General features: G+C 38.4%; 3 protein-coding genes across 5 annotated transcripts in view; 1 reads left to right on the top strand and 2 right to left on the bottom strand.

The window, feature by feature from the left end:
* Nucleotides 1–8,984, bottom strand: part of HEATR5B (HEAT repeat containing 5B) — a 70,699-nt gene extending 61,715 nt beyond the window's left edge. The window contains exons 1-5 of the mRNA XM_054567798.1: nt 8,908–8,984; nt 7,917–8,064; nt 4,705–4,916; nt 1,981–2,089; nt 298–447 (exon numbers count right to left, since the gene is read on the bottom strand). Coding sequence (XP_054423773.1) covers nt 298–447; nt 1,981–2,089; nt 4,705–4,916; nt 7,917–8,042 — 597 coding nt within the window. The 5' untranslated portion in view covers nt 8,043–8,064; nt 8,908–8,984. The remainder of the gene's footprint in view (nt 1–297; nt 448–1,980; nt 2,090–4,704; nt 4,917–7,916; nt 8,065–8,907) is intronic.
* Nucleotides 8,985–9,056: 72 nt separating this feature from the next.
* On the top strand, nt 9,057–17,883 carry GPATCH11 (G-patch domain containing 11). Of its 3 annotated transcripts, none has more exons than XM_054565976.1 (9): nt 9,057–9,127; nt 12,568–12,639; nt 13,191–13,417; nt 14,176–14,217; nt 14,885–15,005; nt 15,136–15,226; nt 16,096–16,212; nt 17,111–17,192; nt 17,796–17,883. In XM_054565976.1, exons 2-9 carry the CDS (start codon nt 12,581–12,583, stop codon nt 17,849–17,851), a joined length of 795 nt encoding a protein of 264 aa, XP_054421951.1. In that variant the 5' UTR covers nt 9,057–9,127; nt 12,568–12,580; the 3' UTR covers nt 17,852–17,883. The 3 variants fall into 3 exon arrangements, with proteins under 3 accessions (XP_054421951.1, XP_054421941.1, XP_054421959.1); XM_054565966.1 differs by having other exon boundaries at nt 9,057–9,178; XM_054565984.1 differs by lacking the exons at nt 9,057–9,127; nt 13,191–13,417.
* Nucleotides 17,884–19,997: 2,114 nt separating this feature from the next.
* Nucleotides 19,998–27,462, bottom strand: part of EIF2AK2 (eukaryotic translation initiation factor 2 alpha kinase 2) — a 32,345-nt gene continuing 24,880 nt past the window's right edge. Inside the window, exons 14-16 of the mRNA XM_054567797.1 lie at nt 26,219–26,320; nt 24,874–24,927; nt 19,998–24,791 (exon numbers count right to left, since the gene is read on the bottom strand). Coding sequence (XP_054423772.1) covers nt 24,666–24,791; nt 24,874–24,927; nt 26,219–26,320 — 282 coding nt within the window. The 3' untranslated portion in view covers nt 19,998–24,665. The remainder of the gene's footprint in view (nt 24,792–24,873; nt 24,928–26,218; nt 26,321–27,462) is intronic.

Raw genomic sequence — 27,462 nt, 5'->3', positions numbered from 1 at the left:
TCTGTTATAGGTGAAGGAATAAACCAATTGTGGTAGACCCGTATAATGAAATACTACTCAGTAATCAAAAGCAATAAACATGTAACAACATAGATGCATTTCAAAACAAGTATGCTGAGTGAAAGAAGCTAGACACTCCCCCCACCCACCACCCCAAAAAAGAGCACATACTACATGATTCCATTTACACAGAATGGAATAAAACTAACCCATGAGGACAAAAGGTGTGCCATCATCTTTTAAAACTTTAAAAGAATGAGCAGGATAAGGAGCATCATGAATGGGTCTAGAACTAACCTTGGCAACTGCACAGCGAACAGCCATCGACCTGTCAGTCAAGAGGGACCTGGCATTCTTGTAAATATCACGATGAAAAGACGCTGCTGCACCACCCAGTCCATGTAGAACTTTCTGTAGGCTCATTAAGATTTCACTTCGCCCTTGAGACTGGACTCAAACATAAAGTAAACTTTAAAACTATGTTGTAAAGCAAATTCCACATTTAAACAAGAACATATGAAAACACAAAAGTTCTCTGGGCCTAATGTTCTTACTCTAAATTGTACATGGTAAGTAATTTTAAAAAATTAGGTATTCTAGAGAGTACCTGAAAAGTAAAAATAATTACTAAGTCCAATTAAATAATATCTTTCTCAGAAATTAGGTTACAGCAAGTAAACACATTCCAATGTTTCCTTGACCTGTTGAAGTGCAATATAATGAGAATATAAAAACAAAATCAAAAGCCTTAGTATCAGATCTCAAGGATCCAAACTTTCAGAACATGAGAGGTTAGGAAGTTATATAAACCATCTAAAAGATAAAGAAAACATCTAACACATTTAAAAAACTTCCCAGAGATTTGCCAAATTCTCATTTTTGTGTGACAAATTCAAACTTATTTTCATACCCTTATAATACTTGATTCATGTTTCTAGGGAATTTATTCAAACACAGATCTCTTTCACCAGACTGTAAGCTTTTTGATGTCAGGGACCAAGTCTTATTCATCGTTATATACCTAATGCCTGGCAATATGTCCTCAACTCTTATTTAATAAACAAATAGACAAAGAATTCCAGAAGAGATTGTCCCAGAACTCTTTAGCTTTCCTAGATAAGGGAATTAGACTGAGAGTCCAGGGTTTAGTCTGTTTTTAGCAACTTCAAGCTGACAAGGAATTTTCAGAAGCAATAACAAAATGACATGACAAAACAGAACTAGTCTTACTTGCTAATAGCTGCTGTGGATTGAATAGTATTCCCCCTTCCAAAAGATTAGTTCAAATCCTAAGTGCTGTTACCTGTTTATTTGGAAATAGGTCTTTGCAGATGAAATCAAGCAAAGACGAGGTCATGTCGGATTAAGGTGGACCCTAATCCAAAGACTGGGGTCCTTATAAGACTTTGGACACGGAACACAGGAGTGAAGGAAGAACACCACGTGACAAGGGAGGCTAAGACTGGAGGCACCTACAAACCAAGGAATGCCAAGGAATGCCAAGGCCTGCCAGTAACCACTAGAATCTAAAAAGAAAAGATTCTGCCCAAGAGGCTTCAGAGGAAGCACAGCCCTGCTGAAACCTTGATTTCAGGCTTCTGGCCTCCAGAACTGGGAGACAATAGAGTTCTGTTGTTTTAAGCCACCCAGTCTGTGGTACTTTATTACAGCAGCCCTAGAAAACTAATATGTTAGTAGCTATAGTACAAAAAAATAAAATGGTGATGCAAAAATATCTATAAGGCTAAATAAAAAAATGATAGGTACACCTATTCTTTGTCAAAGAAAAGCATTCTTTTCCTATTCCCTGAAATATAAGGTAATATCCATTAAAAAAAAGAGGCAAGAATTTTCTTTCATGCAAGTAATGATTTTAAATTACATTCCTGCTAAGCAGTATAAGGCAGACATATATTTTTAAATGGCATTTAACTCCTGCCACTAGCAAAACACATAAATAATATTTGTTGCAAAACTTACCTCTGCACTTTTCAGAGACTTCAAAAGATTATTTACTGTTTCCGGAAATGCACTGCCTAGCATTCGCCCCATTTTTTCATAAAATGCTCCAATACAAGTCACTGCAGCCCTATAAAAAGTGGTATTTTCATTAGTCATTCAGGTTAATAATACTTTTTTCATTTGCAGAAATCAATTTATATTTGTGCTGGACACTTTTGGCTATGAAACCTTAATTTCCACCTTTAAAAAACACCTTGTTTATTCTTTATAGTTACAATAAATACTATGGTTAATCAAATTGTATTCTTGTTAGCAAAACAGGAGAACAAATATATATTTACATAACAAATCATACCCATCCTTTGGAAAGAAACCCCAGCTTTCCTCTTATGAAGACTTCTCGAATTATGCCAAGCCACAATGATCCCTCTCTGCTCTCATTATATGTCAACCGCTCATTTTTGGCAAAATTATATTGTTTACTGTGTTTTGATTTGACCATTTTATTCAACTATATCTTATCCTGCCAATGGAAATGTAAAGTCTTGAAACAGGAAATCTATCATATATTTTTTGTCTTGCTACTTAATGTACAAATAATAGTAAACAATCACTTGCAAAATTTAATCTAAATGGCTTTAATGGAACATTTGGCTACATAGAAGGAGAAACGTCACAGCAGCCTATCTCTTCTGGAAGGAGACCATCCAACCATCACTCATGTAAACAGTAAATACGTGAATAGCTGCGTTTAGCTTCGAGGCCGGAGCAGAGCATAGGGGTGAAGAGCATATGCATGGAGCCTGGCAGTTGGGTGCCTAAACCCTACAGCTTGCCACCTAATAGCTCTGTGTCCTCAGCGAGTTACTCTGAGGCTGAGAGAGGGCACATAAATTTAATTCAGTATCATACATGTAATAAATGGTAAAATCAGGGAGTTGGCCTTAACCTTCAAATCCCATGCTTTTTTCAATACTCCCCAGGCTGATTACAAAGCTAAGGATGACTGAGGTCACACACCACAGTATACTAGGAAATTCCTAAATAGAAACCATGAATCCACGGGAAGTACATACAAGTAATATGTAATATGTAATAAAATTCTACTTAAGCAGAACTACAAAATCATGTGTGGATTTGCTAAGTGGTGAACTAAATCATCAAAATTGTTAACATAGTTTCAAACTACAAAATAAACTGGAAAGCACTAATATGCCCTAATCTCTTCTAAAACTTTTGAGATCTACATCTATCTCAAACAACACAAAATTTAATTACAACTTATCTATGCAGTTGAAAACAGACCGAAGAATAATTAATTTCTCCATTTCCTCTGTAACTTATTATACTGGCCGTGGTCACTTGATTATTGGTGCTTTAGAGTTCTTTCCTTGGCACCTTCACGGTCCCCAAATGTAATTCACACTTCCCAGGTAAATTTGTCCACACCAAAGGGTTCAGCCTATTCCCAAATCTCCATTCTCTCCTCACCAAAACTGCATTCTCAATTCAGTTCTCTAAAAGCCAGACACAGGATTTTCAATTGCCTACTACACAGTCACGTGGCTATTCCCACTAATACTCCAAAATCAGCATGCCCAGAATAGAATTTATCTTCCCCTTACAACTTGTTTCCTCCACTATTTTGTATCTTTCTGAAAAGTACTGTAAATAAGGTATAAATTAGTCATTTCCGTTTCCAATTAGAACTTTCCTTTGCCTAGAAAGTAGGTTGGTAAACTACAGCCTGCAGGCTAAATCTGGCCCATCATCCAGTCTGCCGCCCGTTTTAAATGATGGTTTATGAGAACACAGCCACACTCATTTATTTGCATTTTGTCTGTGGCAGAGGTGAGTAGTTGTGACAGAGATGTGTAGTCCGCAAAGCCAAAGATATTGACTATCTGGCCCTTTTCATAGTCTGCAGATCCCTGGCCTATCACATCCGTCTTCTCCTCTTCCTATCTTAACCCCTTACTTGACTAATTTCCATGTTTCCTTCCTGGGTGGTTGATCTATTTTGGCTGATGCTTCTTTGAGATGCATTCCTTGACAATGCTCTCCCCTCAGGACACAGTTAAGCTTATTTAGGTGTGATTTTCTCCCACAGCACTCTTCCTGGTACTGTAATTGCTGTGTTTATTTAACTCTTTCACAGAATGTGTCCCTAGAGCCATTTATCTTCAAGACTTGCTCCAAAAATGTCCGCCCTTGATCCAAACCACAAGTATGGGCTAGGAGCTGGATTAAGGTCTTGATCTAGAGGTCAACAAACTAGCAGGCAAGGCGGTACTCAACCATGTCATTAGAGCATGAAATCAGCTACCCCTGAAATGAACAGATTTGTCTGCATCCCAACAAAACTTTATTTACGAAACAGACAGCAGGCTGGATTTGGCCTGTGGGCTGGTTTGCCTCTTCCTGCCTCAATCCTATCACCTAGAAATTCTTTATGTTTCTTTCATCCCAACCTAGAATATTATCTCCATCCAAATTTACCAAAAGACCACTATGCAAACTGCTGACATTATACCAATCCACTGGTAGCTTGCTGAAAGTCCCAGTGGCAATGGAGCAAATGCTGAAATAGAACCCCTTACCCAGACCTACTTAGGGAGCTTTAGTGGCATGCCTCAGGTTCAGTCTACCTGGAGGTCTTTATAACTAGCAGCCTCTTATTAAGACAAGATACTCTGAAAAAACAAAAAATGTTCAAGGGTCGATCTCAAAGTAAGTACTCACAATTTTGTTGGTAAATAGGCTGCAGTGTCATCTTTACTTCTGATTATGTCATTACATTTTTCAAGTGTTTGAAAAACCGTGAAAGTATCCCCAATGCTATAGAGGGCTGCGAGATTTTTAGCTAACAGTTTTCGCGTAGGTGGTCCAGGTGAACTACTTATTAATCCAGTTAATTGTTCAACAAGTTTTTTCTGTTTTTCCTTAACATCAGTCTGTTGTAAAAGAAAATAAAGAACATCACCAGTTTTTTTTTTTATTTTTAAACTTAATCTTCATTGTATTTTTTTTCCCAATACCACTTAGTCCCCTTATACCCTCCTCCCCCCAGCAATCACCACACTGTTGTCATATTCATGAGTGCTTTTTCCTTTTTGCTCAGTCCCTCCATCCCCTGAGCGAATTCCCCTGCCGCCCCCGCCCAAGCTGTCACCTGCTCTCCGTCTACAGGGTCCGGCAGAAGTATGGCTTGCGTGAGTGTGGTTGGTAGGGTAAAATACAATAATAATGGGTATAATAATTTATAGTTTTAATTTGAACGTTTCACCTAAAGAGTCATATGGTGTGCTTGAGTGTGATATTGTTATGTTACAGAATTACATGCTTATGATTCTGTAATTAAAAAGGGGCATTATTTGTGCCAGACCCTGTATGATTCTGTCTCTGTCCAGTTTTTTTCTTATATGTACTCTTGTTGCCTTTTAGTCAAAATAAAAAATACTTAACAGTTAAGGTACTCTAATAGCTAAAATCTATATTACATTAGGCATAAAACCATAAATGAGAATTTTCAAGATAAAAGTTCAGTAAGAAATGAATCATCTGTCACTACATTAAAGAGTCTCCTTCATTCCCCTCGAAAGCCATAAGTTTGCTGCCAATAAAAGTGACTACTCTAGACTCAGAAGTTTTCATGTCAGCTTACTAAGAAATAAAACATAGTCCAAGGACGTAAAATATTAGGCACATGGACAACTGATGCCTCAGAACCCAGATAAGCTCTCCTTTAAAAACAAAGTCAGTAGTCCAAAACGTTATAGGTCAGCGAAGGAAATCAGAAGACACTCCAAAGGAGCCCTAGGCAACAGAAAAATACTCAGATCTACCCATAATCAATATTAAAGTTCATTCATTCATTCATTCAATATGTCTTGTATACTTATTATATGCCATGCACTATTCTAGGCATCAATATTCTAGGCAACAGTGAACACAACAGGTAAAGTCTATGCCCTCATGAATTTAAATTCTAGAGGGGAGACCAGAATTGACCAACTAAACAAATAAATAGCTTACTATTTCACCCTGATTAGTGAGGAAAGACCTCTCTGAAAAGAAGTGAATTGTATAAAGTCATGGAGGGAGCATGCTTAACCTGCATGAGGACAGTGAGCAGGCCAGTTTGGCTGAGGCAGAGTAAGAGGCAGGATGTAGGAGGAGATGAAATTAGAAGAGTAGAAAGGACCAGATTGTGTCGTATTTTATTCTGAGAGCTGGAAGCAGAGGAGGGACATAATCTCAATGTTTTAACAGGCTCATTCTGACCACTGAGCTAAGAATACTCTACCAGGTACATATCGGAAGCACAGTGAACACTTGGGAAGTTTTTGCACTAATCCAGATGAGAGATGAGGATGGTAACAATGATGAAAAGTAACTTAATTCTGGATATATTTAGTGCATAGATCCAACAATGTTTGCTAATGAATATGACGTGAAATTTGAGAATAAGAGAGAAGTCAAGAATGCCTCTGAGGTTTATGACCCGCACAATTAGAAGGCTGAAATGGTCATTTCCTGAGATGAAGAGCAATGGGAAAAAGAGAGGTTTGGAAGGGGGAAATCAAGAACATGTTTCATTTTGAACATGTTAACTTTGAGATACTGGTTAGATAGCCAAGAGAAAACAGTAGAGTGCCTCGCTGGATGTCTGGGAGTCATTACTGTATAGATGGTAGTAAAAATCTGAGATTAGATATCACTGTAAAAATAAATAGATTTTTTTAAAAAGGAAAAAAAAGGCTGCACAGGATTGAGAAAGAACCAAAAAACAGGAATGAGGAGTAACCAGTGAAGTAGGAAGAGAACTAAAAACAAATGGTGTCTTGGGAACCATGGGTAGGATGCAGCATGCATCCATGGTAACAATAAAAATCAACTGTTTAATTTGAATGGAGGGTATACAGATGTTCATATTATTATGCTTCATAACTTAGATAACTTTGTATATATATACCCTTTTGTATTTTTCATTTTCACAACAAAATAAAAAATATACAAATGTTTAAGGTAGAAGATGAACTATGTCAATTAATACAGAATACTGACCCATTTGTTTGGGCAATTTGAGATACTAATGACTGGACAAGAGCTGTTCAGTGGAGTAGAGGCAACAAATAACCCAGCTGGAGAGGGTTTAAGAGAAAATAGAAAGTTCTACTTAAAGAAGCCTTACTAAAACTAAAGGCAACACCACCACCCCCCAAAAGGCGTATATCCACAAGAGTAAAGAAAGAGGAAAACAATCGATGCAGAATATGGAAGTCGAGTATCCCCAACAGGAAAAGCTGAGAAGAGACTCAATTTACAACAAAAAAATCCTCTAAAATCTCATGTTGCTTGTTGTTGCTGTTTTGAGGCTCTAGGTGCATATGGAAGTTATGTCTAGAAATGGAGGGGAATGACTGAGAATCTAAGAAGCTGTAAGACTCCCATATCTCCCTCCTCTGTTCTGGACTTATGAAGCCCAGGCACGGCTGTGGCCTGGGAAAACGGCACTGAGAACAGATTAAGTGAAAGTTTACATACTGAATGTTTAGGTCCCTAGGCTTCGCCTTCAGTTCCTAGAACTTAAACAACTAGTCATCCACCCTAGAATGTGAGAGTAAAAAAGTCTCTTCTGGGGAATGAGTAGCCAAAAGAAACCTATGATACTAGCATCAAGAGTCCTCAAAGAACTGGACTAGCCTTTGGTGAAGTACAATTAACAAATTTCACCCTGCCCAGAAAACTTTTTCACTACTCACTCATATTTAAGCAGACAACCAAAGATCATCAGATGTTTGAGGAAAGCATCTAATTTTAAAGATAGAGAATAAAATACACAGACAATGAACAACCTTTCCAAAAATGTTTTTTCACAAATCACAAACACATAATATTCTTGACTGTGTTAGTCCAACTGGGGGGGGAAAAAAAAAGAAAAAGTATCATACCTTGTTGGCAGCAACCAAGACTTTATCAAGAAATCGCAACCATTCGAAGATAAAAACTGGCCTCTTTGCTTCAGTGATTTGAGCCAAAGCTTCTTCATTTAGCAATAAACTGTGGGCTAACTCCATTACTGAAGTTTTAAAGTCACACCTTAAAGTAACAAATTAAAAAATACTTGTATGTTAAAAGTCCAGCGTAATGATTGTAACCACTAAGAAATGAAAAGTCCCGCTTTACTTCTCATTTCATTTGAAGGAAACTTGCTTAGAACTTCTTTGATGCAAAACCTGAGAACTAAGTTTTAAACAGAGATACCAAAAAAAAATGACAGAAAGTAATGATTAGTGAGGGTGAATAAAAGGGTAAAAGATTGAAATAAATATTGCAAATGAGGCATTTTTCCAAGAAAAAAAAATGCCTAGGAAAAACACATGTCATTAACCAACTCCATAAACTGGAAAGCTGAACCACCAAGATTAAACGCCAGCCAGGCCTGACAACCCAGCATCCTTTTTTCTTGTCCACTGCTGGGTGCACAGCACCCCCACCCCTCCCCTGCTGCACCTGGCCCAGGAGTGTATCAAAACGTCCCAGCAGGAAGATCCCACACTGGTAAGTCCCCCGGAGTCTCCCTACAAGGAAGGGGTTGGGACGGCCAGGTCTCCCCGGCCAAAGCTTCAGGGCCATTCCCGGGCGGTCCCAGAACGCAGCCGGCAGAGGCTGCACGCGCTGCGGCTCTAGGTTAACACGACTGCTCTGAAGACCTTAGAGCTGTGCCGGGCCTGGGGAAAAAGAAGGAGGGCGCCACAGGCCTAGGTAGTCATTCGGGCTGTCAACCCCAGGAGGCGCGGGCTCGGAATCGAGTTCGGCGTTGGAAAACGGAAAACGTTCTTTAGGAATTCGAACTTCCTCCCCGGACCTCTGAAAACGGGGATCGAGGCAGGTGTGTGCGCGTCAACGTGCATGCTTTGGCGGCAGACGCGGCAGCCTCACCTCCTAGTCTGGCAGGGGCCGACCAGCTGAGCTCCAGTGCCCGAAGCAGCTATCAAGGGACCCGGATGCCCCGCCTCCCGCACGCCTGCCAGCAGGAAACTAGGAGAGAGCGCCTGCGCAGTACGTTGGTATTGCGCAGGCGCACTAACCACGTCCTCCTAGCCCCGCCTGTCGCAAGTTTTCCAAGAAGCCGTGCCCTCGGTGTTGCTGTCCTCCGCAGGTTGGTGGGCGTGAGCGTAGTCAGCTGGCCCGGGGCTTGTAGAGCTGCCAGGTAAGGGACTGGAGGCACCGGATAGAATGATAAAGAGCGGTGATCTGTGTGCTGGTTGTCACACCATCACCCACATTCCCACGCACAGTGGTCGCGTCTGTGGGACGCTTGCAGCCGGGAGGGACGCGAGAGGGCTCAGCGGTCCCTGAGGGGAGTGTTTGAGACTGAGGCACTTTTTGTCACCTTTCTGCTGGACGTCTAACTACTGAGCTCATCTCTCCACTAGGATGTGTAGTAGGACTCTCGGGATGTCTGAAGCAGCTCTCTTGTTGCTACCTCCCTGCCCTCTCTCTGCCAAAAATAAAAAATAAAATCTGCTTCTACTGTCAAAAACTGGTAGCTCCATTCCTCCAGGTATTCAGGCCAAAAGCTTTGAGGTAGTCCTTTACATCACCCCCAGTCCATCAGCAAATCTTCCAAATAGCTCTGCCTTCAGAATCTATCCAGAGTGTAACCACTTCTTACCCCTCCCACTGCTGTCACTGCGGTCCAAATCAACGTCATCTCTGCCTGGGTGGTCTATCCCCTTGTGAAGTTTATCCTTATGCTTGATGGGAATGGAGGATGCTGAAGTATATTGTACGCATAAAAGGGGGGACTTAAAAAGGGGTTACCGATTCTTTTTAAAGATCTGCCTTCCACTTTAGAGCTCAGTGGGTCCCTTAAAAAATAATCGAATCCCGTTTGCAGTAGCAAGAACCCTGAGCCCTGGATTCTTTGCGGCGTTGAGCAAGTCATTTAGCCATACTGAGTCTTAATTTCTCCAACTAGTAAACAGGACTAGCTGTATTCTTGCCCTGTAGAGTTTTTAATGATGATTAAGTGGGTTTAAAAATGTATGATCTACTGGATAAGTGCTAAATCATTATGTGTAAAGATACTATTATTACAAATGAAGAATCTGGTGAATGAATTATCACAAATGCTGAATATAATCTTCCACATTTTTAACTTATTATGCTAAAATAAAAAGGAAAATAGGCAAAACTAAACTGAATGTTTAAAAATGCACAAGTAGATGATGAAACTATACAGAAAAGGAGGTGATTAGAAGATGTGCAATTGAACAGGGGACAAAAAGGGCCAGGAAGGCTCTGTCTCCTAATGTGAGTGAAGGTTTGTATTATATTTTACTATATAATAAATTATCCCAAATTTAGCAGCTTGAATAGCTATAATCATTTCTCATATCACAGTTTCTGTGGATCAGTACATTGTTACTGGCTCAGCTTAGCCTGAACTTTCTTAAAAAGTTGTAGTCAAGATGCCAGCCCAGGCTTAGTCATTTCAAGGCTGGACTGGCACTAGAGGGTCCATTTCCAAGGTAGATTGCTCATGTAGCTCTCAAATTTGTGCTGGTTGTCAACAGGAAGCCTCTGTTTCTCCCTCATGGACCTCTCCATAGAGCTGGTTAAGTGTCCTCACTACGTGACAGCTCACTTCCTTTGGGGTGAATAATCAATAACTCCTAACAAGTATCTTTTATGGCTGAGCAGTCATACGCCATCATTTCCACAATATCCTATTGGATACGCAGGTCAGTTCTGTTTACTGTGAAAGGAGACTACACAAGGACATTGAAAAACAGGAGGCAAGAATCATTGCGGACCACCTTGGAGGCTACCACCTGATTACAGGAGTGTTTGCCTCATAATAATTCATTAAGCCGTACATTTGTTTTCTGTGGTTTTCTGTATTGATGATATATTTACATCAAGTTTTAAAAAATAAGATGTGACAACATATGGGAAATGTATTTATTATTACAAATATTATTAAAGACCCTTTTACCCCTCTTTACTGAACATCAAGAATGTATGATGTTTGGGATACAGTTGTGTAGGCATTGGGCATATAGGGGACTTGTCTTTGTGGTTTACAGCCTAGTTGGGAAGATATACATTAAAAACTAGGGCAATAATATTTTTTTCATCCCATCTAATCGTTCAGACTCTTGGTTGCCGTTGACAGAATCCCTACTCCAATAGGCTAAAGTAATGAGGAAATTTATTAGCCTATGTAGCTCAGAAGATTTATAGGTCACAGCGTCAAATAAATAGCTACAGAAATCAGGGTCTTGGGGACTGAGGTTGGAGACTCATTGCTTTTAGGCCTATTTTGTGTATCTGGCTTCATTCTGCAGAACAGGATCTCTTCATATGGCCAAGAAGATGGCTATCTGCAGCCCAGCTTCACATATTTCTAGTTCAGAAACCCCAATGAAGAGAGTTTCTTTCCCCACAATCCACATATTCATATCATGTAAGGAAAGAGAGGTTTCTTTGCTCTGGTTAGGCCATGCCCTCCTCTGCTGTGGGGATGTAAAGTACTATCATTAGCCATTTTATGCTCAAGAGTGTATAGAGATTGTCACCCTCCTTTAGAACAACGTGGAGGCCAAAGGGCTGGGCTCCCAAAGGAAAACATTATCATCTCCTGGAAGGCTATTAGAAATGCATAACCTCAGGCTCCAGCTTAAGATCAGACTCTGCATTTTAAGATCCTGGTGCAATTCATATACACAATAAAGTTTGAGATGCACTTTTCTGAATAATTATTTTACCCATTTATGGAGCAATAATTACCTGATTTAGCTATTTGGGAGGGAGACTGTCCTCAAAAATGTTGCCATATAGGTAAGGTGTTAACTATATCAAGTTCCAAATGAGCAGCTAATATAAAATGCTGCAGAGAGATGCCTGGGGTGGTCAGGAAAGGTTTTTGTAAAGGAGAGCAGCCTAAGCCTAGTAGGAAGAAAATGTCAGTGGTATGTTCAGAGGGCAGTGAGAAGCCTATGTGGCTTGAATAATGAATCCTAAAGGAGAGGGAGGGGTCAGATTATGGAGGGCTTCTGCTACAGTGTTAAAAGTCACTGGCTCTCTGCCTATAGGGCAAAATTTATTGAAGAATTTGAAGGAGCAAGTAACATGACCTGACTTAACGTTTTTAAAACACCGTTCTGGAGAGGGTGTAGATGATGGATTGGAAGAGGAGAAGCCAAAGGCCATGAGACCAATTAGGAAGCAATTGTAATAGCTCAGGTGAGAAAGAAATACCTGAACTAAAGTAGTGGTCACAACCATAGGGGAAAATGCCTATGCGGGATATTATAAAGGAGGAAGTGACAGAGGTTTATAAGAGGTCAGGAATGGGAAGGTAGTAGTGACTTAAATTTGGAAATATAGGGGATGAAGGAAGTTTGGGGTAGAGGAGAGTGAGTTTTTTGGATTGTTGAGTTTGAGAGCTCCACACAGAAAGTTGTCAACAGGGCACTTGGGTGTGGAATAGAGCTCTGGGTAAAGTTCATGTCTGGAGATACGGAAAGGTTTATTTCCATTTTGGTTAACTACAAAATGAGTAACTAATACTTTATCCTATTTGATTTGCAGATACTTGTGTCATATGAAGTTGAACATGGCAGAAGAAGAGGACTACATGTCTGATACCTTCATTAATGTCCAGTAAGTAAATGTGAACACTTCATGTAATGATATGTATAAGACATTAATGTAGGCTCTTTAGCAATGACATTGACTTTAAATGTAAAGTTGGAAAGTTAGTCTTTTCGCTTTATGGGAACACCGTCTACATGTCCACACAAAGAAACTAGGAGCCTCTTCCCTTTTAGTACTAAGCATTTTACTTCTGCCCTTGATTCTTATAATTTTTCTTCTTCCAAGTAACTTTACTTTTTTCCTTTATTTTATCTTACTGTCTCCTTTAGCTACTATTCAGCTTTGCTCTTTATTGTTACCAAACGCCTAGAAAAGTTAGCGGAGACACTTTTTTCTAATTTCTTCAACTGTGCACTTCCTTCAGTCTTCCACAATCTGGCAACAACCTACCATCATGATTTTTACTAAAACAGCCATTCTCAGAAGTCACTGATTGCGTTCGAATATAGATGATGACAAAGATGATCCGAGAGGTAGCACTGAAATACGAAGTAGGATCGAAGTCATGGGAAAACTTCCGGTACTCGTCTAAAACCACCTTTTCCCTTATTCTTCAGAGAAGACATCAGACCAGGATTGCCAATGCTGAGGCAAATTCGAGAAGCTCGTCGAAAAGAAGAAAAGCAACAGGAAGCGAATTTGAAAAATAGGCAGAAGAGTTTAAAAGAAGAAGAACAAGAAAGGCGTGACATTGGGTTGAAGAATGCACTAGGCAGTGAAAATAAAGGGTTTGCTTTGCTCCAGAAGATGGGATATAAAAGTGGTCAGGCCCTTGGCAAGAGTGGTAAGTCACAGCCAGAAATAAAAAGGTTTTCCTAACCACCAAATGGTGTCCATGAGTACCGAAGATGACTCTTTAATCTTACTCATCTACACAAAAATTAAAACAACTTAAATTTCTTAGTCTGTTATGCACTAACATGAAGAACGTTCATCTTTAGACAACCATGGGTAGCAGCCCAGCTTGTAGGCACTAACGACTGGGATGGACAAAGCTTAAGTGGAGGCAACAGCTAGGAATGGTGACAAAGGAAGGGTTGAGAAGTTCAAAGGCAAAAGATAGTGAAGAAACATTGAGGATGATGTCAGGACTCTGCCCTGTTTGCTCTGTTGCCTGTAGCAGCTGCCTGAGGGACCACCCAGTTGGAGAATCTCCATTCTCACCTCTCTTTTTAGGTTGTTTATTAAGATGTAAAGGTCATATATCTAAAGTAGCTTCTGTAAGCTGTTTTTCCTCTCTCCTTTATTGTAATTGCTTTGATCTTCATCCAGCAAGGCTGTCAACGTCTTGGATGTTTAATGTCAGTCTTTCACTTCTTAAAACCCTACTTTAGGTGACAAAGGAGGCTGTGGGTCAGCCTTATTGAGGAGTAGGTATTCAAAAGACAGTAATTGATTATAGCATATTGATATTCAGATTTCAGTTTCCATATCATTCAAACGGGGGAATCTGTACGGAACATTGTAAAGTTGCGTACTGTGCTTACCTGTATTTTGAGGAAGGATTTCTGAAGTAGTTTGTGTTTTGTTGTCTTTTTTTAGGAGATGGTATTGTTGAACCAATTCCTCTCAATGTCAAAACAGGTATGTAATTATTTTTTGGGATACTTACCAGAAATAATATGGTTATGTTTATATCTAACACATATTTGGTTAACAAATATTTTTATGGTGGTGCTGTTATAGTTCTTATCATAGGAAGCCCTCATTAAAATGTTTCTTTGTTAAACTTCTAAACCTTTTAAACTAAAAATAAAAGTAAGTTTTAGTGAGTATAAAATAAAATTTAAATCATAAAATAATAGGAGAAGATTTTGTAACCATTAAAAATGCAAACGTATTTTTATCAGTTGAAATGTCCCAAAAGTATTCTGAGACAAAATTATCCATTCAAAGTTTTTCTTAAATATCAGGGGGATCACTTTGCAAAGTATATGATTGTGTAACCACTATGCTATACACATAAAACAAATACAAATTAATATTGAATGTGTACTGTAACTGAAAAATAAAATTTAAAATAAATGTTTTTCTTAATACTTTGAATTAAAGAAATATATGTGTTATTTGTTTATCATATTTATATGTGTTTGAGGTTTTAAAAAAATTTCTAGTGTTTTGTCACTCTTGTCGAATGATTTTGAGTGATTGTAGTCAAGTTGCAATTGCATTTAATTTGTAAATATTTAAATTGTCATGTTTTGAAATATAAAGTCAGTAAGTTTCTCATCAAAGTTGTCTGTTTGAACAGGAAAAAGTGGCATTGGTCATGAGGCATTATTAAAACGAAAAGCAGAGGAAAAGTTAGAAAGCTACAGAAGAAAGATTCACATGAAAAACCAAGCTGAAGAAAAAGCTGCGGAACAGTTTCGGTAAAACCTTGGATTTGGGCTGCTTTTGGTTTCATCTTTTCTTCAGTGTGGTATGTTTATTGGTACTTGGTCATATAAAATGGATAAAGAGAGTACAGGCCTGTAATGTACTATTTTTTCTTTCAATTAGAATGCGACTTAAAAATAAGCAAGATGAAATGAAGCTAGAAGGAGATCTCAGAAAAAGCCAGCGAGCCTGTCAACAATTGGATACTCAGAAGGCAAGCCTTCTTCTACCTGCTTTCTGTTTGGTAGTGACATGTTTTGGCACTCAGAATGCTTTGCCATGAATTTATATTTAAAAAACCAAACCAAACAAAACACTCCAAGTCTGGTATACCCAGTCTTCTACTGATTAAAGCTTTTATTTACCATGTATTACTGATCTGTGATAATTGATACTCACTATAATGACTTGTTTACGGTAGGAACTTGAATAGTCTGAATTATACAATAAGGGTTAAATAACATTTTTACATTTAATTGTTCTCTGCTCATTTGATTATTGATTATTCAGGGCTACTATGTGTAGAAATTCTATTCACCAGAATATCTGACTAACTAGCCAATTTTCGGTCCCTATTCAGTACCTCATGTGTCTCTAACTAGTAAGATCATAGTAGAATACTATATATTTCTGATCTGAATGATTTTTATTTTTTTATTTTGCTTTTTTTTTATTTTGATGCTTCAGAATAAAAGGACTTCATTTAATGTCTCAAAAATGAAATTTCTGTCATCTTTAAATAGATTGCTAGAAGTAGTCTCTCATTTTTCTATATTTTCCTAGCACTTTATTTTGAATGTATGTCATGATTCTTAAGATTTCCTAGCTTATATGTATTATTCATATCCACCAAGCTATCTATGCCCAGAGCTTATTTCCCCTACTAGACAGTCAACAACTTGGAGACAATATTCTGATTGGATTTTGCATTCCCCAGAGTTCATAATACTACAGTGCTTCTTCAGTCTTGGAGCTGCACTTAGTAAATATTTAATTGAAAGAATGAATTCATGTTGACATGAACATATAGGTGATAGTCTCATGTTTAGCTATGTTTAATTGGGAATAATTCTACATTTTCAGAATATTCAGGTTCCCAGGGAGGCCTGGTACTGGCTGAGGCTTGAAGAGGAGGCTGAAGAAGAGGAAAAGGAAGAAAAAGAACAAGATGAAGATGAATATGAGAGTGAAGATTTAAGTGTATGTTTTGGTACCATTTCCTTGATCAGGGTGTCTCCGCATTCGCACTATTACGATTTTGAGCTGGGTGCTTGTTTGTTATGGGGCGCTGTTCCGTGCATTGTAAGATATCTAGCAGATCCCAGCCCTCCCGCTATGAGATGGTTGTTGCACTTCCCCCTTGTGACAGCCAAAAATATCTCCAGAAATTGTTAAATGTCCTGTGAGGGGAGAGATCCCTAGTTGAGAACTACTGCATCATAGTTTATCATCTCCAACCCAGAACTTCATATAATTTTTCCCTTTAGCTTCAGTTTACCCTCTCACCTCTGCTGCAGTTTGGATGATGAAGTAGCTGCACATGTAAATATTTTCATTTCTACCTTGTTTCCCGTTAAACTTGTAGAAGTGCCTCTCTTCACCCACCCATGAACAAGACAGAACCAAAAAACCCCTCAATTCCAAAGGAGTGGAGATTATTCAAGAAATGAATACACTGAATACACATTTCTATGGTTACATGTATATAAACATCTTGTAGGAAACGTTCAAAATTTGAAAAACCTATGTTCCACTTAACCTGGAGACCACCGATGAGACCTTCAGTGGCACAGGGAGACAGTGTTTACCCTCATCCCACTGGAGAAAGTAGATTCTTTGAAAATGGAAGTGTTTTTTAAGGATCCTCCCCTAAGAGAGCATTCCACATTCTATTTTATGAATGTTAACAGGTGGTCTCTGTTGTGTCTGGTAAACCGGGACATGTTCTAAAATAATTCTGCCTTTGACACTTCTCCTAAGTGGTTGAGAGTGTAGTGGAAGATGTATGGCCCTGGGCCCATTCAGCATGATTCAAGAGACAAGAAAACCAAGATTCTGTTCAATGTGAACCATTGATGTGCTTGTGTCCTGTATCTAGGTACTGGACAAATTACAAATACTGACTAGTTATTTAAGAGAAGAACATCTATATTGTATTTGGTGTGGAACAGCCTATGAAGGTAAGAAAATACTTTAAACTTTTAAAAAATATTGAATACAAATGCTCCTTGATTTTTAACTTTTTTAATAAAAGTCACATTTTCCAGAGATAATGGAAATTTCTTTTTCTACCCAAAGGGTAATGTGGAATCAATGTCTTAAAGAAATAGTAGATTTAGAAATAATTGAGGCCTTATTAAAGGGGTTAACTTTTCAGAAACTGAATGTGTAGGAGAGAATTTTTCAGTCTTTTATTTCAAAAGGAAGAATTTTGAATAACTTAAGGATAATAATTTTTTTCATGCTTTATTTTTAGAGTATTCAGTTATTCTGAAAAGATATATTGAAAGATATATTAAATTTTGTTATATATTGTTCCTGAACCATAAAAATCAGCATGTTGAAATCCACTCCATTTTTTTTTTAATTTTAAGAAATAAATGGAGGACTTTATACTTGAGAGTGAAGACTTTTTGGTTATTGTTTTATTAAAACTCCTCCCAGTGTGTTTAGCAATAAGTAGCAAACACAGCTACAAGATCCATGTTATATTAAAATAATTTTCTAAAATAGTTTACTATGTAAGTTGTATTAATCTTTTATTTTCCTCATGTAAATTACAGATAAAGAAGACCTGTCTTCAAATTGCCCAGGACCAACTTCCGCAGATCATGACTAAGACTATTCTCAATAAAGAAATTTGGAAATTGCTGTTGCTGTTGTTTTCTAGACAAGTTGAGCAGTTAAGAATTCCCAGTATTTTTATGCCACATTTTTTATGTTTTGTCCTTTTTGTACTTTAGAAGTAGCTTGTACTTTAGAATTGTTCACCGACTTCAATAAAATAATAGAATACTATTTCAAAACACAAGTATTATAGACATGGGCCATTACAATTTATGACTCTATTTTGATGCTTAGAAAGTTTAAGGACATTAACAAATAACTCTCTTATTTCCCTCTTCACTTCTGCACAAATTGAGAAGACACAGAAGTCAGAGAGATAGCAGAGCACCATCTTCATTGTCAGTGAAGCTGAAAGAGGGCCAGGCTGACTTGTTCTCCAGTTTGGCTTCTGGCCAGGGAGAACCGCAGGTCTCTGCCTCGCAGGCACACAGACCGCCTTTGCATTCTGAGGGCAGTTAGCTTTCTAAGTGAGAGAACCTACTAGGGACTGGGCGACACATGTGAAGTTCCTTCTCCCAAAATCACTCATTGGATGAGGCTCCCCTCTGTTGAGACAGAATGAATGAGGGTTCACAGAGTTTGTTCCCACACTTTACAGAGCTCACTACTTGAAAATAAACCATTTCATTGCTGGATAGCTCTAAGCAGTTTTTAAAGTGCTTTTTCTGTCTTAAGCTGAAATCTGCTTTCCTAAAATTTAACCAAATACAGCTAAGGGCATTCTGGGGCACACTGCTGCGGAGCTCCACCTAAGGCTGGGCGTCAAAATCATTAATTTCTTTTTTTTTCAAAGTTCACAAGCTCAGGTGCCTCCTCTAGTGGTTTTGATTCAGCTAATCCAGAATACTTCTTGGATATCTATATTTATCTTAAAGTTCTAAGTCTGATAAGCACCTGTGGGTGAGAATAATGCTATAGGTTAAACATAGAGCACCATTCTTGGGATGGAGTTTTGATCTTGCCTATACAGTTTTACATCTCACCTTTCAGTAGCATTGAGTAAAAGATCAACCTCTTCTTCCCTTTATTAGAAACAGCATGCATGAGAACATACCAAAATCTAAGCTACACTGGCACAAGTTAATTAATAGCACATCTTGTCTTAGCCCTCGACCTTATATAACCTAGTTCACTTGTCCTCAAGTTGAACTTGGGGCGCTTTAAAAAACAATACAAGGGTCCCATGCCGAGATTCTGACATAATTAGTCACTGTGGTCTTAGCGTCACTACCCTTGATTCTATGATGAAGCAGGGCTTGAGAACCACTAAGCTGGTTAACTTCTGGACCTCAGTTCTTCACCCGGAAAATGAATCATTTTTATAAATTCAAGGACATATATAAAATACTGGAGTTTATATAGTTGGATAATACTGTTCAATTTTTACTTGTTTCATTTAAAAACATATTAATAGGTAAAACAAAGGAGTACCTCTTTCCCTAGCAACTATAGTCAGATCCTTTCCTGTCATTTCAGCCAACATACCCATATTCATTCAGTCTGTCCCAAAGCCACATGGGTTGTTTAACAAAAAACAGAATCGGGAACTGGCTTCCTTTTCTCCTCTTACTATGGTGACAACCCATCACCTGCCCAGTGGCCCAGAATATTTTCAGTATATTCAGGAACAGCTATTCTGAGAATGAGAATAACCTTGATGGAACCCATGACTCCAGGCCTGGCGCATGCCATGGAGAGTGGGAGACCTCCTGTGATTCTTAGATCTATCAGCAGTTAAAAATAAAGGCTTTCAATGTGAGTAAAAATATTTTTATTCATAACCTCTTGTGAGTTCATAACCAGACAATAATGAAAACCAAGGGAAACAAAACATGGAGAGCATTTTTAAATTATCTTTCAAACATTTATGTGAAATTTGAAACAGTAAAATTTAATGTCATTTACCTTTGTTTATATTATGCTATTTATTTTCAGTCATACCTACAATTTCTAAAATATATCACTTTCCTAATTTTAGGTGTTTTTTTTTTTACTAAATTTATTGGGGTAACATTGGTTAATAAAATTATATAGGTTTCAAGTATACAACTCTCTAATACATCATCTGTACACTGAATGCTGTGTCCAGCACCACACCTTATACCCTCTTGTCTCTCCCCCCCGCCCACCCTTTCCCTCTGGTAATCATCATACTGCTGTTTGTGTCTGAGGTTTTTTTGTTGTTGTTGTTTTTTTCTTTTGGTCTATCCCTTCACTTTTTTCACCCAAATACTGGACGTTCTAAAGTACAAAATAAGTAGATTCAATGTAGCCAGTTGATTTGCCTTACAGATATTTACTTTAAATGTTATTTACCAAACATTTAATTGTTGAAATTTTAAAGTGAACAGTATTTAGTATTTGACACATTTTGTATGTTCAAGCATGTGAAATTAATATTTTTTCCCCACCAATTCAGAAGCACTTAATACTTTCTGCTTTATGCAGGGCAGTATACTAATGGCCTTGGAGTATATAAAAACAAGAGTGCCTTTCCCTGTTTTCCAGAAATTCACAGTCTGGAGGAATAACTGTGCTCTGAGGCAAACTGGTAAGCCCAATACTGAGGTACTAAAGAACGGAAGTACTAGGGAGAAGTTTCATTCTGAGTGGGAGATGAAACACTACAGAAGTAGCACTGAAAGTGGGTTCCAAACATAAGTTTGATACGCAAAATAATAACGTTACAGCATGACCCAGCATTGGCACTCTTACATATACGATCAAGAGAAGTGGAGATAAAACCTGAGCCTCAATATCCACAGTAGCCTTGTTCGTAACAGCTGGAAAGTGGAAACAACCCAAATGTCCATCAATTAGAGAAAAAAATGAATGATACAGCCAATAAAAAGGAATGAAGTACCGATCCATGCTACAACCTGAATGAACCTTAAAAACATTACATGAAGTGAACAGGACCACATATTCTATGATTCCATTTACATGAAATGTCCAGAATGCAGAAATCTATAAAGATAGAAGGTAGATTAGTAATTGTGCAGAATTGGGGGAAGATGAGGAACGACTGCTAATGGACATGCGATTTCTTCAGGGGCTAACAAAAAATGTTTTAAAAATGATTGCAGTCATGGTTGCACAAGTCTGAATGTATGAACCACCACTGAACTGTATTCTTTAAATGGGTGACTACAGGATATGTGAATTATATCTCAGTCAAGTTGCTACTTAAAAATAGTTGGAGGGAATTTCAGGTAGAAACCATAGCGGAGAGCCATTGAGGGTAGAAGCCTGCTCAGGTAACCCAGAGCCAAGCAGCGTGGCTGAGGCTTCTTCAGGTAACGGGGAACGTGTGTCATGGAATGGGAGCCGCAGGAGGAGCACAGCCCTGCCAACACCTTGATGTTAGCCCAGTGAAACTCTTCTCAGACTTCTGGCCTGCAAAACTATAAGGGAGTAAATGTGTTTTGTTTTAAGCCACTGAGTCTGTGGTAATTTATTACAGCAGCCATAGGAAACTAATATAGGAGCCAAATTAACTCCAAAGAGACACAAATATTTGAAAGTGATTTTTTTTAGTCCTCACTCAAGGATACGTTCCTTGACTTTTTTGGGGGGGGGTGGGAGGGAGAAACATTGATGTGGGAGAGAAATATCAATCAGTTGCCTCCCACAGGCACCCCCCAACTGGGGATCAAACTACGTATGTGCCCTGACTGGGAATTGAACCCTCAACCTTTTGGTGTACAGGATGACATTCCAACCAACGGAGTCATCCAGCCAGGGCTTGAGAACAATTTCCTTTGCTCAGTTTTACCTATTACACAGATTTAAAGTTTTAGGCCACTCTACAGCTATCAACTACAGTCCCTCCATCTGAGATCATTGTCTCAGGATTGGCATAGATGATAATCACAGATAAAGACCTTAAGGACGGGATTGACATTAGACATGAAGAGTAAATATCTAAACGGAGACATCTGCCTGCCATGCTTTGTTCCCTTGCCCTCTTTCCTTTAGCATCTCTCTCTCTTGAATTCAAGAAGCATCCGGGGTTACTTCTAGATAACATGCACTTCACCTCTGGGTATGATTCCGATCTATCCCTTCTTCCGGGTTCCCGTCCTGTTTCCTACAGTATGCTTTACATCTTCACCTGAACACTCCGGCAGCACCCCTAACTCAGTATCTCCCAATGATAGCCCACATTTTACCTCCCAAATTTGCTTTACCACACCATGTAAACAGATCTACGGTGGCCGCACTATTAGCTTAAATTCTAACTCTTTAAAAACTATATCATAGGGCCCTGGCTGGTGTGGCTCAGTGGGTTGAGCATGCGGACGGAAAAGTCACCAGTTCCACGCCCAGTCAGGGCACATGCCCGGGTTGTGCGCCAGGCCCCTAGCCCTTTATTCTTCTATACAGAACTTTGTAGTTCTGTATAGAAGAATCACGGATGATAAATGCAAGAGGACCAATAGAATCCAAAAATTACTGTTTTGCAACCCCTAATAAAATAATGGATCCAGACATTCACCAACAGTTGCTAAAAACCTATAGCTGAAAGACTGATAGGAAACTTTGAAATAGATGGCACCACCACAACCCACCAAGCAATCTGAAAATCACCCAAAGTGGAACAAGACATCAGGTTCATCCCAAGTGACATTGAAGAAAGTATACAGCATCACCTATGAAGAATTCTTGGGGGAAAAAGTTTTGAACCAGAATCAAATGAAGTTTCTAGACCTAACTAGACACCATGGGGATATCATCAGTCAAATCCTGAATGGAGTAAATTCTATGCAATAGATATCCCACTTCCTTCCTCAAACAAATTGCAAGAGGAAAGACACTAAAAGCAAAGGTAAATGTTATTGAGTAAAAGAGATCCTGATTTAAACAACACATAGAAAGGTATTTTTGAGATAGGAAAACTGAAAGCAAGCTGAATTATCAAATAATTTCAAACGTCTTAATTTTGTTGAGTGGTGATGTTGTGGTTTTGTTATTATTAAAAAGATCTGTTAGACATAAAGATCCTTTTTAAGTACTTACAAGTGAAATAGTGCCTCAATTTCCTTTAAAATGTCAGCAAAAGAACTTTTTAAAAAGGGGGTAAACATAATATCTACATATATCATATACAGATATAGATAGATCTTTCAAAATCTCTATATATGTATGTGCATTTTAATTTGCACATAAGGTCCCTGGCCTTTGCCCCTCTCTTCTTCTGATTAAGAAGATATTTTTTACTTATTATAATTTTGAGGCTGAGAAAATATATACCCACAAATCAATAAAAGCTTCCAAGAGATGCTATATTTATTTCGTAATAATATAAATATTAAAATGAGAAAGTAAAAATAAGGCTACGTTCTTTTGAGGAAAGCCTTATTCATTATATCCAGATAATAGTTTAAAAAAAAAGGATTTCTCTCCTCCCAGAAAAATTTCAAACCTACAGAAAAGTTCAAGGTATATGACAAGAAACACCTCTATAACCTCAACCTAGATTTATCAGTTCACTTGTTAACATTTTGCCACATTTGCTCTCTTTCTTTTACACATTAATTTTTGCTGAATGTTTCAAAGTTGCAAACATCATGCCACATGACCCCTAGATACTTCTGTACACAGAGCCCAGGAATGAGACATTTTCCTGCATGACCACACTATCACTATCACACCTAATAAAATTAATGATTATTCTATGTCATCTACTACGCCATGCCCGTTGCTCAGACTGCTCAGTAGGTCTCCTCCCTACTCACTTAAATCCCTTGCTGAAGTGTCGCCTGCAAACCCTGTGCCATTACACTTCGGTGGAAAGTGATCTCGCCCCTCCAGGCTGACTATTTTCTATGCTTAGCTTGCCTTACAGCACAGTTACCATCTTTTTAAAGTGTTTATTAGAATAGATACAAAGTATATTTAAGGTAAAAAGAATAACTCTGTAGTAAACACTAGTGGAGGCAGCTTCCAATTTAAGGAAAAAAGTTAGCTGTGCCTTTCAAATCCCCTTCCCCATCACACCACTCCCATTCCTCCTCAGAGGCAACCACTACCAGAATTTAATGTTTCTCAACATTTCCTTCCCGTTATTATTTTTACCACATTTGTTTGGATTCCTAAACAAAACGATTTCATTTACCACGTTTTGGAACTTTATATAAGTGGAATCATTCTGTATATATTTTCTGTAACCTGCTTCGTTGCTTTATATTGTTCCTGAGAGATGTAGCATGTTTTACATTTACCTGTAATTCATTCACTTTAACTTCTATATCGTATTTCAATGTGAATATAATACAATGTATGTATCCATTTTTCTCTTGATGGACAGTGGTATTGTTTTCTGATCCTTTGACTTTTACAAATAGGAATTCTACGAACATTCTTGTAGGCATGAATGTAGGAATGGAATTGATGGCTTTCTGGAATACACACATTTACCTTTACTACAGGACACCAAGCTGTTTTCCAAAGTGACTGCATATAACTTATCCTTTTATGGGTACCGTTTTCCTCCAACTGCCTTGTTACCTATTTAAGACTTGAAAGATGTTCTTTTTTTTTTTGGCTTAGAAACAGTAGATATTTGATGAAGATTTATCAATTGATTGATACAAAAAATTGAGGGATTTTTTTCCCCATCTTCATAATAAGGAGATGAGCTGGGAAAAAGTCAAACGTAAAAACATTTTTGAAGTTGAAAAGTGCAAACCTTTCTGCAAATGTAGTTAAAAACAATTAACAGAGAAGGAAAATAATCCCTAGCAGGTTTTAGACAGTCACAAGAAAATTGAACATGAGAAGTAGGACACTTTTTTAGAAAGGCACTAATACGTGTGTCGCATCTTCCTCTCTTTCACAGCGGCCTTCCACTCCTTCAAGGTGTTCAGTATTTCAGACGTCTTAGGTCGTGTCTTGGGTTTATCTGAGACTAATTTCCCTAGAAGAATTTTCTGTAATGATAGAAATAGTCGTTACAAAAAAATAAAACATTGAAATAAATTTTTTAAATTCTGATTATTTTCAAGTGCTTACTTCTTTGTGATCAAATACATCCCAGATACGGCCATGACGTAGATCACCAAGAAGCTGAAAATAAATATATTCATTATGAAATTATTACTTAGGAGGAAAAACAAACATAGAAAACAACAAAACCTGGGGATACCCTAAATCTAGGATATTTTCAGATCTTTGGAAAGTCTCTTTAGCCTAGAAGCAAGCAGGACTCCCCTCCCCCGCTCCCCATCCAATAAAACCTTTAACATCACACCATGTTGAAGTGTCATGAGCATCATAGGCCTTTTCTCCCTTCCTTTTGGAACTCTGTATGACAGGTATTTTCATTACCTGTTTTACAGGGGGAAAGGCTGTTGACTCCGAGTCAGTCCCCTTCACTGAGCTTCAGACTAGGATATCCAGTTGCCTAAGGCATGTACTGGCGCCCTACTGCCTTCAAAACAAAGTCCACATTTCTGCCTTAATTTAGCCCCAACGTGTTTTTCCAATGCCATCCAGCACCACTTCCTCATAACTTACATATTCCAAAACAAAAAAAACCACATCAAACTCTGCCTGATATCACCAGACGTACCCTGCACATTCCTGTCTCCATGCTGGAATCAGCTGCTTTCTAGTTTGGATATTAAACGCCAACCAATCCTTCAGAGCCCAGCTTCAACGCCTCCATGGAACCTAAATCCCTACAGTTGGAAAGGTCTCCTCTTTGCTGCTCCCCTAAGACTTCACACCTTCTCTCAAAACATTTATAGCATTCTCTTACAGTACCTTCCTTCTAGAATATAAGCTCCTTGAGAACAAAGCCTATTCATTTTTATGATCCTTGCAGCATTTATCACAGGGTCTTAGGTCAAGCAGGCAATCAAAATTTTACGGACTGATTCAAATGGGAATAAACAGGTACGGTTTTAAGATATGCACACACTTTAAAAAAAACAAACCCCAAAGTTTTTTGCCTTTACAAAAAGAGCTTTTGGTTTGTTTCTTTGTTTTACTTTTTCAATTACAGTTGAAATTCAGTCTTGATGTGGCTTTTTCTTTATACCTTTAGTTGTAGAGGTTCTGCCCAGCTGGTCCTCTGGTGGTTCTCAAGGGCAGTTCTATAATTTAATTGGAATATTGATACAGTGGTGGGAGGATGCGAGCACCGCGTTTACCTACTCCACCATCATGACCAGAGCTTCTAATGAAAACTTCTGGTTGCCCAAACATGAAAGTGATAAAAGCTGTATTTTGTTTGCAGTCAACTCTGATATGTTGAAGTCCATCCGTACATGAGGGTAATGACTATCTGCAGCAGCATTTTGAAGATAATGGCCAAAAATTCTTGTTGCCAAATTCTTTCTGTGAGATCACTTACCTTAAGTATTTCCGAACGAGTGGAAGGTATGTAAAGAAGCTCTGCAAGAATTAGCCCTAAAGCAAAGATGTCCACTTCATTTCCATATTCTGGTGAAGAGATCTAGAGATCAAAATATATTTACATTTGTTACCCCCGGGATATAAACATCCGTGCCTTCTGAAGCCAAAAATGTTATTTGCCCAAAATATATTATATCACAGTGTATGTTTGTTAGCAAGATCTGTGGAGTCTACCCAAGTTCAAATCTTTGTCACTAAATAGCTGAATCACCTGTGTTAATTAACCATCAACATGGTAATGATCTGAGCAATAAAATGGGATAACAATAGTTTCAGCCTCAGAGTTTGATTGTGGGGTTAAATGAGATGTGGCAGCTGAAACAGTTAAAATAGTTCCTAGTGAGTGACTTGCATGCCAATGTTCATAGAAGATTTATTCATAATATTCCATAACTGGAAGCAATCCAAATGTCCATCAACAGGAGAATAGATAAACAGATCATGCTATACAGGCTTACCTTGTCTTATTGTATTTCATTTTGTTGCATTTTTAAAAATTAGATCAGATGTGGAGTAGCAAATGATATTGTTTTCCCTAAAGGCTACTAAATTTTACTTTATTGAGAGCGTGCTGTCTTCTAGTTTCTTTTCTTTTCTCTCACCTGTTAGTACCTCGCCAAGTATTAGAATACTGCCTTAACTTAGTAGGCAGGAGACAGCATAGAAAGAACTCTGAGACTGTGCTGTTGTTTCTGGCCAGAGTCTAGCGTCCTGGTTGCCAGGAAATGCCTTTTAGCACTTAGGTGGGATGGATAGTAAATCACGGCAGGGAGGAGGAGGGAGACATGTCTCACCCACTAACTCAGTAGACCTGAGCCTGGTCCGATAGTATTGCCAGGTGTTCCAACATCACAAGAAATACTATGTCAGCACAGGAGGAAGGAAGTCCTTGATATTCTATGTATCATTTCCACTATCTGGGAAGAAAAGCCTTGAAACTGTGTAATCATAGCGAGGCCTGGAAGCAGGAAGAGGAGGGGGCCCACAGCACTCACAAAAGAAACCCATAAAACAACTTCGGTTAATTGCCTTCCTCTGGTCACTATCTGTTTTACAAGGGAGTCCCTAATGCTTACAGAAAGAGGCCATAAATAACTTTGGGTAACTGCCCCAACATTAATTAACTGCCTCCCATCACGTATCTGTTTTACATCAAGATGAACAAATAGAGTCTGGAGCAAC

This window comes from Pteronotus mesoamericanus, unplaced genomic scaffold, assembly GCF_021234165.1.
Source record: "Pteronotus mesoamericanus isolate MK-2021 breed Mesoamerican mustached bat unplaced genomic scaffold, CSHL_Meso_final contig_101, whole genome shotgun sequence".
In the NCBI taxonomy this organism is placed as follows: domain Eukaryota; kingdom Metazoa; phylum Chordata; class Mammalia; order Chiroptera; family Mormoopidae; genus Pteronotus; species Pteronotus mesoamericanus.
This window is presented reverse-complemented; position numbering and strand designations above follow the sequence as displayed.